The sequence below is a fragment of the Oryzias latipes genome, chromosome 14, assembly GCF_053564925.1.
Source record: "Oryzias latipes strain Hd-rR chromosome 14, Olatipes_Hd-rR_3.1".
Taxonomy (NCBI): domain Eukaryota; kingdom Metazoa; phylum Chordata; class Actinopteri; order Beloniformes; family Adrianichthyidae; genus Oryzias; species Oryzias latipes.
In genome coordinates, this window is record NC_136250.1 from 11441982 (window position 1) to 11457510 (window position 15529).

At 37.2% G+C, this 15529-nt stretch overlaps 1 protein-coding gene across 15 annotated transcripts; it reads right to left on the reverse strand.

Annotated features, from left to right (window-relative positions):
• Positions 1-170: 170 nt before the first annotated feature.
• Positions 171-12871, reverse strand: arfip2b (ADP-ribosylation factor interacting protein 2b). 15 transcript variants are annotated; one of them, XM_078931125.1, is made up of 10 exons: positions 12478-12871; positions 10811-10921; positions 7395-7427; positions 5326-5434; positions 4887-4943; positions 3853-3971; positions 3512-3733; positions 3240-3397; positions 2587-2761; positions 171-2484 (listed from the first exon to the last, which is right to left on the reverse strand). In XM_078931125.1, the coding sequence occupies exons 2-10, from the start codon at positions 10907-10909 to the stop codon at positions 2329-2331; spliced, it is 1128 nt and encodes a 375-aa protein (XP_078787251.1). In that variant the 5' UTR covers positions 10910-10921; positions 12478-12871; the 3' UTR covers positions 171-2328. The 15 variants fall into 15 exon arrangements, with proteins under 15 accessions (XP_078787251.1, XP_078787249.1, XP_078787248.1 ...); XM_078931123.1 differs by having other exon boundaries at positions 5326-5422; positions 7371-7427; positions 12478-12796; XM_078931122.1 differs by having other exon boundaries at positions 5314-5422; positions 7371-7427; positions 12478-12796.
• Positions 12872-15529: the final 2658 nt, after the last annotated feature.

The window sequence follows — 15529 nt, forward strand, 5'->3', positions numbered from 1 at the left end:
TGATGGTGAGAGAAAAGGGGGCCGTGGGTTGTACTTGTGGGCCATAAAACGTTGCATTTGATTTCTAAATTACAGTTAGCCACAAGAAAATTGTAATTACACAACATTTTGAATAGCTCTGTAGCTGTAAGCTCTCTAATCTAATGCCAAAAAGACCAAAAGAGACAGAATATTTGAAAATGTGCATTTTATTTATTTTGTGGACCAGGTCTCTTTGAGTATTACATCAGTTCACAACTTTATTTTTTTTTCTCACCAAGAACATTTAATGTGCAATCATTCATACAGTACACCACACCAGTTCGGCTTAGAAAACTTTTGATTGTACACAAATAAAAACTCTCCTTTAAAAATCTTTGCTCTTTCTATTCACCAATCTAAAGATCTCTATAAGGAATAACTTTTCTCTGTTTTGAAGTTATGGGTTTACGGTTGAGAACTTCAATATACAGTCTAAGAATTTCAAAAAGGTACGCAGGAATCACATTTGGTTAATATTGCTTTGTAGAGGATATAAACCAGGAGGTGGCCGGTAAACAGAGACAGAGGTCTCGCAGAGTGCCTTTTAAAGCCAACCAAAACACATTCGTGCTATTATTGTTCCCAAGAGTGCCAAAATAAAAGTTTTACTTCAGCTAGTTGAGTGAATTTAAAACCAACAACTAATTTTGCTATTGTGTCAAACCCAGACTAGAGCATTGCTGTAAGCACACGTATCTGCACCGGTAGATTGCTGCCTGCCATGCAAATAAAGACAAGACAAGCAGCTGGAGGATGAACCCATATTAGGCGATGAACTGACCGGTTTGTCTTATGTACAATACGATGAGTCAGCAGATACATTGGCTCATTTTCCTTTGACTGCTAAGAGGGTGACATTAGAAACAAATGATCAATCACAACTAAATTTTCTTTTTTACCGACTTAAAGAAAATTCCGGCATCGAGTTTGATTTCAATTAGAAATTTCATGATTAAAATAAATAAAGCCATTCAATAAGAGTAATCATCACAAAGTAATAGCAATCCAATTTTGATAAGTTATTTCTAGATTTTAAATGACTGCCTATTAGTTTAACAATTAGTGCTATAATAGTCCAAGTTACCAAAACATGTGATTTTTGGTTAAAATATAAAAACTAGCAGTACACAAACGTTTTTTTTTTCCCAGCTTTGGAGGACTGGAATGTCTTGAGGACATAAAGCTGAGAGCTTCAGACAAACTAAAAACACATTTCAAAGCAAACATAATGACCTTCTCATATAGATGTAGTGAATCCAGAGAAACTTTTCAAGATTTAGACTGACAAAGCCATCTAAAAAGGTACATTCTACAGTGATAAAACAACTCAAACAAAAAAAAAAAAACAGATACAGCAGTTACAACATCCAATTGTAACTGGTTCCTCTTTGGGCAAATAAAACAAGACTGTGAAGAGCTGAACCAGAACAGCTCTGAAGGGATGTGGCAGTGTCTCTTAAGTGATTGTTGCATATATGAATTGTGTAAAAGTTTTCAGGTCTAAAGGCTGCAGTTCAGAGGCAATACAGTATTTTTTCCCCTCACATTTACTAAATGGCTGAAATGTCAAAACACAAAACTTGTGTCGTAGGCTACAAATGATTAAATAAAACTTAACTTTAAAAGCTGGTGATTTAGTTTGTATTGATCTGAAATGTCTGAATAAGCTTTATGTAACTTCCAAAAGCTGACTTTTCCATGTAGGAGGAAAGGTTTAGGTTAGGGTTACTCATTGAGGAGGAAATGGCTGAGCTTTCATTTGATATACTGACTTACAAATAAAGGAGGCACACTGGAAGTCTGATGAAGGTCAGTAGTGTTTAGTTACATGTGTCTAACAGCTTTTTTTTTCTTCACCAGACTGTTAAATATGTTGATATGAAGATGAAAATAAGTTAGAGCACTTGAGGAGTACAATAATGGCCATAAACATGACTAACCCAAGGCTTTGTACAGAAAAACAGCATTGCGACAGGGAAGGCAGTTACGTCAGAAGGAGAGGATAGTTGAAGCTTTTATTTGGGAACAAAGCACACAAAGAGGATAGAGTGGAGTAAGGAAGAAGGGAAAAGAGGCACTAAAAGCCGACTCAATGTTCATAGAACTGACCACTCGGTTCTCCTGCTTCATGTAGTCCATTGGTCAAACCCTGTGATAAACCAGTTCAGTCTCCTAGCCACACACTCTAGTCTCTTCAATTATCTCTCTTTCTCTGCGCTCTTCCCTCAGTAGTGGTCCTCTGTGAGTTGGGGGTTTCAACAGGTGGAGGCAGCTCAGAAGGACGCTGCAGGAGGTCCGCCGGGCCTCTCATTGCTCTTCCAACCAGGAAGGCTGCTCTGCTCCTGGAGGCTTCAGCTTTATGTTGAACTGCTTCAGTGTTTGCTCCAGCTGCTGCTGGTTCCCAGCAAAGTATGCCGAGATGGCATTGTGGAAGAGTAGGAGCTGCTTATGCATCACTTTGACCTGAGATGCACGTTGATATAAATTGGGATACGGAAAAATAAGCACAAAAATGTCGACACTGAAAAAGACATGCCTCACTGCAGACTTGACTAACAAATTTACCTTGTTCTCTTCCAAAAACTTGAGTTTGATGGTCACATCGGAGCGAAGGCGTTCATACTTCTCTCTGTGAACATGGTACTGTTGCTGAGCAGCATCGATACGCGCCATGGTAACCGCATCCCTTGGACCCATGTTCAGTTCATCTAGATCTGACCGGTAGGCGTCAAACTCAAGTCTACTTGTTTAAAGCAGACAGAAAAGCAACATTTACGATTAATATAAGCAGCATCAACATATTCTCAAAATATATGTCAATAACGGACATTTTTCTTGACTACAGTTTCATAAAATGTGTGCACCAAAAAACATGCAGTTAAAGCAGCAGTTAGGATTCACATTTAGGATGTATTTGAAAACAAAGTGCTTGCAAAACTGTTGACTTGAAACTATTTTTAAAAAGTGACTGTGCATGATTCTGAGATAGTTTTAACTTGAATTTATTAATTGATTTTATCCTGATTCCTGCTGCAATTCAGCTTTTTGCCTCCTGGGGACAGCAGACTCAGCATCACAGCAATCATAAAGTGTAAACATCTGCTTTCGCTCCGAACCCCTTTGAACTAGACAATTCGCTCCAAGTTGAGACAGATTTTTTTTTCCTGAACAAATAAACTTGAATGAAATTGATTCAAAAATGGGCTAAATGTGCTGACCTTGCATTCTCATACATCTTGATAGTCGTCAGGGTGTCCTCCATTGTCTTGTTCACTAATGTGTTAATGCTGGACACAAAGAAGTTGATTGCACCAAGCAGAGTCTCTCCGTTCTTGCACAGCAACTTCTGAGTCTCTGCATTGTAGCCAAATTCATCCTAGATAATAATAATGATGTAAAAAGAAAAGAAAAATTGTCAGGAGTACACAAAGCATGGAAACAAAACACACACAACTCTAGAAATGTTGGAGAATATTCTCCTAGGTCTCACTCTTAACTCTGGAGATTTCTGACTGAGGTCAGCGAAGGTGTCTCCCAGTGCATGCTGGGTCTGCACCATGTTGTAGAAGTGGTTGGTCAGCGCTCTGGCCAGTCGCAGCACATTCTCATATTTCCTTTTAGTGTCTCTCAGCACCTCGATCTGAGCCTCCATCTCCAGATCCACAGTTCGAGATCCCCGACCGAAACGCTCAGAGATCATTTGTTTTGTACACTGGAGCAATGAGGGGAAAGCAGACAGAGCCATCGCTAAAACCATGTACATCCGATGGCCATAAGGGACGTTTGTGCAGCCACTGTTAACTCACATTTTCCTAAAATGGCAAAAGTTACCTTATACGTGTTGAAACCCCATTTTTTCATGTATTCAAGTTTTTCCACAGCCACGCCGCGGGTGGTTTGTTCTGCTGCCATGGATGAACTGCTGCTGCTGCTGTGGTGCATGTTGGAGCCTGAGAGCAGGTAAAAATTAAACAAAACATTTCATTTCGAATTTGACAATACGGCAAAACAGAAGTATCTGGGTGCTTTTCTTTCCAGTAAGGAATACTCAAAATCCCTCTAGTGAGTTTTTATAAAACATGTTAAAAAAAAAAAAAATTATATAGAACAAAAAAACCCAAACTTTCTAAATAAATCATGTTTAAAATACAAATTAAAAAATATATAAATATATTTAAATAGTTGATTTTCTTTTGATATCATTACGTCCCATTTAAGATCTGGGAAATTTGATCCATGTACGTAACAACTCATATCCCTATAAGTATAAATAATTTTGGGCATTATTGTGCAAATAAACCAAGGCTGTAAGAAATTATGAGTACCCAAAAGTATGATGAAAAACAACTAAAAAAGGAGTATAAGTAGGACACGGTTAGGAAGGAACTTAAAAAAGAAACTAAAGGAAATAGACTAAAAATGTGTGGTTCAATGCAGATTTTAGACAGTAACAATTAGAAATGTTTGAAAAGCAGCTGCTGCAAAAACTTGGAAGCTAGTTAGTTATAGGCGATCGATCGATCGTAGGCTATTGAAAACCTGAAACAAGCCAGATCAGCTGTCTAAGAAATACCAACAGAAACCCCCAAACGTTGAGAGAAAAGAATCAAACAGACTAAGCTGCCCATCCCTCCACTGGAAAAGAGACAAAACAGACGATAAAAGAGCAGAAAGACCATCTCCCAACAAGCTGAGATAACACCCTGGAAATTAAGAAGATTTTTCCAAAATTAGATAAACGTGGTCATTAATCCAGATGTCTTTTAATCTCCATAAAATTCTTGCTCTTCAAAATAACATTTTGTATCATATTTTGGAAAAAAAAATCTTCTTTTAATGATCAACAATAGTAAAGTCTAAGCTACCGAATCCTGTAACTTGGATCCTTTTGTTAAAGTCAGGATTGTAGCGCACAGCGGGGCCTGAGAAGAAGAGTGAAATGCAGATACATCAGGATCTGATAAATCACTGAGAAAAAAGGATTTGTTCCTTTACATCTCTTAAAAACACCTATATTTAGGTTAGGGTAGACTACTAAAAAAAGACACTGAAGCTTTTTATAAACAATTGCCCATTTTGGAGCTTTAGCTTCATATCTAATAGCTCGCTCATTATAAAATAAACATAGTTGAAGGCTACTATAAAGAAACATGCCAACATTAGACACACTGATTCATTTAAAAAAATGTTCTAATGGGTCAATACGTATAACTTCTAAAAAAGAAAAGTAAAAGCTAACTGAAAGTGAATACAGTTGAAGAAAAAGAAGAACAGGCTGACAGGTGGACTGACCGTCTCTGTTACCTGTGATGGAGCTGGTGGGGATAATGCCCTCGACTGTTCCTCCATAGCCTCCAGACACAATGTTGGTCTCATTCAGGTTGGGTCCTGACACCATCACCTGCTGAAGGTCCTGCAAATTAGGGCAAATTACACCAAAAAAAATAACACAACAGAAAAACAGTTTGGGGAAACTTGTTGTAAAGTGTTCGGCACCTGAGCCGCCACCAGTGTGTGATTGGGTGAATGGGACTGCTACACAAGTATACGCCATTTACCATAAATTAAAAAGAAAGAATGGATGTTAATGACTAAGGTGAAAATGTCAACAGTAGATTGAAACATAAAGGTTCTGTTTCCATTTGCATCAAAGCACAATTGATTCATGGAGGTTAAAGGGTTAGAATACATAAGATGTTAAGTAAAAAGAAACAACAAAGTAGCTTATAGTGCTAGATTAGTTCATGTATCACTAAAATGTGTTTTTAAATCCTAACTAATTTAGACAAATATTAATAATTTTTAAAGGTAATGCATATGTGAAGAAGTGGCACCAGAGATCAAATCACTGAGGACGCATAAGATGTTGCAGAGACATTTTAAGCTTAAAAATACAGGAATACGTTTTATTTTGAAGGGTGCGCACAATTATTGTGACCAATTGTTGAATCAGTAAGAGTGTTTGAGCTGATGCACTTTTCAATTTAGATTTCTTTCTTTTTCTGGACAAATGCATAATAGCCATAGTTCCAACAAAAATGTCTAAAATGTTCACAAGGTCCACAAGGTTCACACTTACCCGCTTTTTGGCTAAGGCCCATGCTTCTGTGTGTGAACCATCATCCTCAGACTTTTCCGTTAAAGGAAAATTTGTAATAATTTCAAAATAAAAATATAACTAAAGTGGACACGATATTTATGTAAAATACTTAGTTCAATCCCCTCTGTGGGGATATAGACAATTTGCTCTAAGTTAAGAGTATATGACTACATGAGTATTTAACTTAAAGTGTTAGGTATAAGAATATAAAAAAATGTATATCTGTATGTATATCTCAAGGAGACTTTTTTTTACTCAAGGAGGGGCAGATATGTGTGCTGACATCATCAGACAGTCCTGTAGCAAACACTGCTGCACAAAGAGCAAATAAATGCAGATCGCACACTGACACTCTGAGGCTATTGAGATCATGACTGAGAAAATATAAACAATGTTCATCAGATAAGAACTCGTGTCTTGTATTAAATTACAGATTTTCTGCAGACAAAACTGTATGGGGAAAAAAAAATTATTTACTAATAATAATGATGTGAACCTGAATATGTAGAACAAACCACACAATACCATAGTATGAGAAATTACTAAACAACCCCAAATTGCTGAGTATTTCTGACAGAGCAAGAATAATTTAGAAGTGAGACGCTCCTACACAAAACACGTGTGTGATGGACCCAACAGGAGGAGATAGTGAAACTGGTTTGGTGTGCGCCATTCACTGTAAATAAGTGTGACATCACCTAAAGAAAACGCCTTACTTCCAGCTCTGACCAAACAAAGTCCATTCACGATTGGGACGACGCCATGTTGAAGCCAGATGACCTCAGTTAACCGTTCGACTCAGTCTGAGTAAATGCTTCTATGGCAACCACTCTCGCCAATCAGGAGTGAGCTTGTTGGAAACCACACTCCTACAGTTTCTAAGCAGGCTGCGGCGAATCTGTCAAAGGATTACTAAGCTGCTATACATTTACATTTTTGAACAAGTAAAATATGAACTGTGTAGCCTTTCAGAGTAAATTTGAATGTAGCTTCTAAATAACAGTGCAGAAGAAAAATCAGTGTCCCACTATGGTTGCTCATCACTCACTGCAGTTGAGTAAACACACTTTAACTTTAAGGATAATTTACATTTTTGTCCTAGGCAAATAAAACTTCCAACCTAAATGACTCCTATCGACAGTTTACTGGGATGTTGGTAAGCAACAATCGGTGCTTTTACTTAAAAAAACAAAAACAAATTCAGAGCAGGAATACACAGCACACACAAATAAACAAATAGCCTGCTCACCCTGGTGTCTCTGGAGCTCCCTACCTTCTCATCTAAGCTCCATTGCAGCTTTGCAGCCTGGACAGACATGGAAAGGAGGTGGTGGTGGTGTTGGGGAGGGGTTGACAAGAACACAACAGCATGAAAAGAAAAGAGACAAAAAGAAAAACCCATGACTCAAACATGTAACGCAATAAAAACAAAAATGAGCGCAAAGCCCACAAAGAAACAGACATGCAGGATGGAGAACAGTGATGAGTGGAATCACAGCAGGTCCGCTCATCATTTGGCTGCTTTCTGGAGGAATCTGAAATGGATCATCTGTTCCTCTGAAACAACATGTTCTGATTCCCGTGTCCAAATTCTCATCAGACTGTTACCCTTACAATGACTGTCACAGGCGCATAAAACATAAAAATGCACAACATAATGAAACAATCAAAAGAAAAGGGAAAATAGATTTTGAACAGACAATATAAAGTAAATCAACTTCAAAAGTAAAAGATTTAATTTAAAGGATCCCACATCAGGGGAAAATACAATTATACCATAGTCCGGCTGAATACTCGATTCTGATTGGCTGCTGGGTGTGCATTAAAACCTGATAACCGCACGGTGAAAAAAGAAGTTCCGGTGACCCATCTCAAAACTTCTGTATCACTGCGCCGGCTTCTTTAAAACAACCTTTAACTTCACCATCTGGACAAAACCAAGCGGTAAGAGGTGAACTTTCTCTCTGAACTGATGCTTTATTCAACCCATCGGAAAGATCAGTGTGTGTATATATATATATATATATATATATATATATATATAGCTGAATCTTTACTACAGCGTTGGTGCGGCGCCTTGCCATACGTAACAAATAATTCGCTTTTTGTGAAAAAAGCGATCCAAATTGGGAAAAATTAACAATTAAGGACTAAAAACTGGTTAATATGCATTTCTTTTGTAAGTGACCATGGCATAAGTGGGCTAATGGCCTTCGAAATGTGCATTATCACTTTTTAACGCACTTTGCAGAAGCAAACGTCCTCCTTCAGGCTTCCACAGCGTGGAAGATAAATTGGGCAAAAAGGTGAAAGAAAAGCAACATAAAAGTGTCAAACATACCAGAACCTCAACAGGAAAGAGCTTTATATTTAATTCAATTTGTATACTATGCTATACTATGTTTAGCGGTTATATATCTATAAAGAAAAGTGCCACTTTTGTCCATTAACAGATATCAGGATTTCTTTTTCTAACTTAAGATGTTTTTTGCAGAACACCTCTAATTTCAAGATGCAGTAAGACATCCCACTGAATATAGTTAAACAAAAAAGTTAAACAAAAACTGGAAACATCGGGGTGTTCCAATAACTATTGAACAGTAAAGTACATCTTTAAAGATATGTTGAACCACTAAATCAATAATTATAACCATCTGAAACAAACTTAAATAAAAGTGATAATGGATTAATTATATCAACGCACACACACAACTCAATAAATGTTTTCTTTAACACTAATGAAACATTTTTACAGGTTTTGGATCATCAAACTATTAAGAGTGAAGGGTCCTTGCAGTTTATCCGCAGATTAAAGGTGCAATACCCATTTGCTCACTGTTGCAGTGCAGACTGGGAAAATGGTGACAATTGGGTGAAAAGGGAAGATAATAAAGACTCCAAAAGTGTACTTGGTAGAGAGGTGACAAGCAGTTCACCTCTAAAAAAAAACCGTTATGTTCTGCCTACAAGCACCAGTGCAAATAATATTTCATATTAGTAATAATAAAACGTACCAGGCTAAATTGATGAGGCAGACTGCAGAATAAACATGTGAGCCAAGATTTCTGAATAGAGATGAACATGGAATCCACAAAATCTGAGAGTTTCATTACATTCTTTGTGCTTGTCTGATTTATTGTATTTAATAATTATTAAATTATTATTTTTGAATGTTTGGATGACTTAAGTGCAGACCAAGAACATAAAGAGTGTTAAACTGTTAAAAAAAAATAAACGATTTTGCTAAATCATTTTACCAACACAAATAATATGCTTTTAGAAAGACAAACTGGGACACCTATAGTCACCTCATTGATAAAAGAAAACAGTCACACCAGTAGTGACCCACAGTGACAGGAGAGTGCTTGTAAACTATAGTTTTCCAAGCTTTTCTGCCACAATATCTCTTCCGTGTCAAAAACAAGACCACTCTGCTGCTTCAAAACCACTAATCTTCATCCCCTTGAGCCCGGCAACAGCCGACTACAGCAGCCAAGCTACAGGTTGAGAGGCAGACATCGGTCGGATTTCAGAGAGCTGTCATCCAAGGACAAACACCGCCACTTTCAGATTAATTGCACAGTTGCTATGACAACTTGTTCAAGTGCAGAACTAAACAGCACAGCTAAAAACATCTCTCTCATGCACACCCATCAAAATGAGGACTGCGGGGTTGCTTGACTGTCAAAGATTGCTAAGTGGGAAGGGCGTCTTTTACTAGCCGTGCGCAGAGGAATTGTAGTTTGGTGAGCAAATAACACCAGCAACTGGAAGTACTTCCTCCAGGATCTTCAGTCTGTTTGCCCAACAAGGTGTGCCTACCTTACAGCTAAACAGCACAAGCTTTCATCCAAAACCAAGGAATTTCCTGGTAGGCTACAGAGACTTAAGGCAAACTTGCAATAGCTATGATATGAGGATAATGGTATCAACGTATAACATATGATTGAATACATTGGTGTGTGAGGAATCAATCCAAAGCTAAATTTCTATGTAGACGTTTTCAAACTGAAACAAAAGATTGAAAATTGTGTTTTTAAAATATTTTTGGGACATTTTTCTACTGATGGAGGCCATATGTTAAGAAAATTAAAATTAATTTCCTTATTTAAGTTTTTGATAATCAGGAGCAGAGGAAAAAAAATGCCATTTAAAAAAGAGCTTATTTATACACTAAATACACTCCCTGCTCCGCTCCACAACTAGGACGGGGAAGAGGGGTCGGACTTGCTCTGTGCCAAAAGTCCCGCCCACAACTCAGAAGTGAATTTCTACTGAACTACTGCTGCTCTGCGGAAACTATGTCCTAGAATGATTTCGCCTAAAACCGGCATCACCACAATGAAAAGACTGGGATCGCTTTTAAAATGGGTCAGAAGATGATCGGAGTGGGTCTTTAAAAACAAAATAACAGTTAGCGTAAAGACTTTGTAGTCAACAAAATAAGTTTGAATAAATGAGGTATGGTATGATAGGAAATTAGCAACCGGCTGATCTATAGAATTCTCTGGTGGTCTGTTTGTCCACTTTTGGATTTTGGATGCAAAAATGATATTTATGACACACATAATCAAGAAAAAGTATGTTTTAAAATAACAGTGTCAACAAAGATTGAGTCTACAAATTATCCTTTTTTCCCTTTGAGATCAAGAGATGCCAAAAATGAAGAAAAGAAATGTTGTGGCTCACCTGTTCAAGGCTGTCATCTTCCTGCAGTGAGCCGGTGTCACCATTACTATTGATGGGAATCTCCATAGTTGCAGCTTTACTCATAATGCTGTCTGTCATAATGGCGTTTGTCTGCAGGAAAAAGAGACGAGGAGGAGGAGGAGTGAGGACTGCAACCTTTAGGCAAAGTAAAAACATGAAAAAAATAAAAAAGCTGCTTAGAAGAGGAGAGACCAAAGCAACCAAATCATTAAGCAGATGTGAATCTAATTACAGCAAAAGAAGAATGGAGGAGGCTTTCAATAGACCAAGGAAAGCGCTCTGGGCAAAAACAACACACCTATGACTCTCTAAAACACACACACCACAACAATGAGCGGCTGTGGTGAAGTGGCCACTTTACTCCAAAGCTTGATTACAGGACGGCAGATAAAAAAAAAAAAAAAGATTCTCTCATCAACACTCCGCAGTTTTCCGATAAATGGTTCGGCCTGCCAAGCTTTTTACAACATTGACATTTTGCAAAAAATTGCCAGACAAAACTATCTTTATTCCAGATAATTCAAATAGTTCACACTAACAAACAGAAACGGCCAATAGTGCTGCTTTTCTCAGATGATGCAAGGAGAGCAGAGTTTGCACAAGCAAAGAGAAAAAGAGAGGACTTTTATAAAGTCACAGCCCCCTAGTTTAAAACCAAACCATTTGATGTAATGTGTCAATCACCAACAAATACATTTATAAAATTAAAGTAACAATACTTTAGCACAACTGGAATGATCCAGACTGAATAAGTTGTTGCTTTTCTTAGTTTGTGCACAACACCACCAGTGATTCTGAACAGTTCACTTTTAGATAAACAATCAGCAAATGTTTTACATCGGAATACTCACAAATAGATTACAAACGGTTTAAAAGTAACCATTTACCACTGTATACGTACTAGTAAACAGTACAAAAAAGAAAAAACAAAGCCCTTCCCTGCTTGTCCAGTGTGAAAGTTATATACCCCCTTACATGAAGCAATTCATTCCATTGGCAGTGGATAAAAACACAGAACTGATCATTCACAGGTAGATCAGAGAGCAGGTAGATCAACAGCTTGTTTACAACAGTAAAAATGTCTGCCCGCCCCTCCAAGAGTGCTTAACATAGAATCTGTATTAGAGTTTTATCCTGAGGCAGGAGAAATGGTTTTTAATGTGAGCAATAGTAGCTTTTCTGCTACTTAAAATGTCCAGATGTGGTTAAAACAAATCTACAGTAAGAAATTTGATGTCTTCAGCTTTATTTCAAATGAAAAAACCTCAGACATTTGGTCCATATGGTAGTGTGAGGAGCAAGAAGCAAAGTCTGAGCCTTGTGACAGCAGGTGTACCTGCACAGGTGCAAAGTTCTCACCTAAAGCAGGCTTCAAATGTGAGTTAAGCGTCACACAAAACCGAAAAAATACCCCTCATAAAATAACTATTTATAAACACGTTTTTTAATGTGACTAAAACAGACTCTCTAGAGGCCCCCCTTTTCCCTACCAGTCAGATGTGAAGAAGATAAAAATGGTTTATGGATTAACAAATCGTGAGTTATCGTTATGCTTCGCTACTACAGCAGTGCACCAGTGACGACGACAAACTGAGCAGGTTGAAGAGGGAATGCGGTCTATTTCAGACGGGTTGTATGTGACTTACGCTGGTCCCGTCGTCAGCACGGTGCTCCTCGACTCGGGAAGCTAAAGAACAAGCTAAGAGAGCAGGCTAACGCGGCGGCGGAGCATCCCACTTCAAACGCAGTGAGAGGAAAGCCGCTACGCCCTTTGGCGGTCAGCTCCTTCCTGCCCGAGGCGGAAGTCTCACTCAGATAATTGGGATGACATCTCAGAGTACATTTTTACTCCAACTGGACTGATGTTCGGGCTCCGCGTAAAAAATCGTGGAGCTTCGCTTGGACGAAGCCAGAGGGGACACTTTACGGAACTGACGTTCCCGTGGAATAATTAAGCGGGCCGTCTCAAAGATCGTCTAATCGTGAACAGATGAAGTCTCTGTCCCAATTTGGTTTGAACCTTTAGTTGCTAGTGTGTTTGTTACCTTTTTGCTGCTCATTATTTATATAAATTAATAAATTTATATATATATATATATATATATATATATATATATATATATATATATATATATATATATATATATATATATATAGTGTGAAAATTATAAGACGTTTCTGTGACCTAATAGTGCTACGTCTTTCTCTATTTAAACAAAGATAAGTGTTTTTTTTTATTTCTTTAGCCATTAACAGTTTGTGTTAATGTAATAATCTGTTTCCCCTCAATGCGCATTTAAATACCTTTTTTTCATTATGTGCACAAATCTGTCTTCAGTTTTACATTTTTAAATACATATAAATTGACAATTGCATCCATGAGATGTAGAAAAATGATCGATTGTCCATTTTCCTTTCTGTCAGATTGGTAGAAACCCTTTGTTTTTTTTCTATTTCTTTTTCTCACTTCTAAAAAACAAAATATTTTAAGTAGATAAAAAGACAGGAGCTAAATTATCACATGCCATGAAGTATCATACCCAATGGACCTTATCCAAATCTCTATTGATAAGATTGAAAATGTTTCAGTTTCAACCTGTTTGTTGCACTCAGGCAAACATGTTTCTTTTTTAAAAATAAGACAGACAATTTTTGTCTTTTTTTATCATATGCAAAATAAATTTGTTTCACTTACTATAAATTTCACCACAGGATCTGTCCAAATGATTAAAATTAAGTACAGAGATTCCAAACAGGGAAGTAAATCTGAATTTAACAGGGTGATATCAAGAATGAATGTATGAATGTATGGAAACACATACTTAAATCATTTATTTGATTTGATTAATAATCTAATAAATTCATAGTAGTAGGTTTAAAGGTTGTCATTTGGACTTGGTTTTTAAAGTTGAAGACGTTCCACCTCCTCTCTTTCACCTCCAAAAGGCTTTGTCAATTCTGAATTAGCTGGTAAAAGAGCTGGATTGCAGTGGATTGAGTCCACAATGTTGCTCTGTTTGTAGCTGGGAATTTTGTCCTTAGGATGAACCAGTTTTTGTCTGAGAGTATTACCAGGTTTGAGATGAACTGGGATGTTATGTTGTCTGAAAATCCTTTTTAGTTTTTCAGACAGGCCTGAGATATAAGAAATGGAAATACTGATCTAAAAAATTCTTCTTTGGAAATTCTGCATGAGAAAATGTGTTAAAATTAAAATAAACTTTTTTTTCCATCAAAAGATGTAAAATGAGGTTAGAATGCAATTTTATTTAAACTTGCTCTACATATGAAAATTTAGTTGCTTTGAGCTTCAATGGTTAAATGTGTTTTCCCATTTAAAAATTGAGTCACTTGTCTGCATGGCGAATCCATTTGTTTGGGTCAGCAGCCGCACAAAGCACAGCAGAGGTACATTTATATGAGTCTGTTTAATGTTGAGTAGCCACTGGAGAAAGTTTCAGATCTTTGTTAGTCAGAAACCACATATAGTCTGAGTATGGCCCACCGAGCATTGATTTACTGGAATCGTGGCATGTTTTTTCTCTGTCACTCAGTAGTGAGCAGACTCACCTGTTGACTCATATATTCACATGAAAGAAGTCTCGTGCAGACAGCTTTTTTCAGCACTGTTATTGAATTTATGAGAAGTCAATAAATGTATAAATGTGGAAAAGTGAAGTGAAGTGTAGACTTTTAGTGTAAATTGTTTTTTCCTTTTTGAGGGTTTTTAATGAAAAATAGCAGATTTTTTCCATTCCAAGCTTTCCCTCTTGGTGGTGCCAAACTGCATGCTTAGAGTCAAATGGGCTTGTATTAAATATATGACCCCAAAAAAGGCTTTAAGAAGTTTTTACCTTTATAACTGCGAATCTTTTCAAAGAAATAGCGATGATAACCAGCAGCTTCATATTGCTCTGCATTATTAAAGACTCAAGGAGAGTCATGTGCAATCATCTGCTAAATTCAAAAGTGGCCTCTCCAGCCTACTATCCTCTACACTTGGACAATATGGTAGTCTATCTTATCCATCCATTTTCTTAACCTGCCATATCCCTTTCAGGGTCACAGGGTTGCCAGAGCCTGTCCCAGCAACTGTTGGGCAAACACTTGTCGGGGGTACACCCTCTCCAGGGTGTACACACACACTAGCGACACTTAAAGAGTAACCAATTAACCTATAAACTATACTTGGAAGGAAGATGGAGAGCCCGGAGAAGACTCACACATGCACAGTGAGAACATACAAACTCTATGGTCCCAGCTGGGATTTGAACTTCTCGCTATGATACGAGCACACTAACCGTTGCACAATCACGCAGCCCTAGTCAAGTTAATAACAATGAAATACAGTCTCCGAGATGTCGTCCTTTTTTCTGTGCAATAAAGTAGAAATGCATCCTGTAAATTGCTGACCTATCTTAAATGATTACCTTATTTCAAAAACATTGTGTCCTCTTTTTAAAAAAAAAAAAAACTACAAGCCTTTTATTAATATCTATAGGTTTAATTGTTTAAAGTTGCATATACCCTATACAGTTTATATTTTGCAGTTTTGAAAACCACATTGCATTTAAGCTATAGTTTTATGATAATTAAACATTTAGATTCTTTCATTAAAATTCAGTGGAGTTTGTCATTTCTTTTGTCATTCATCATCTTTGCCTCATTTGGTTATTGGTGAAATATTCAAAAGACGTT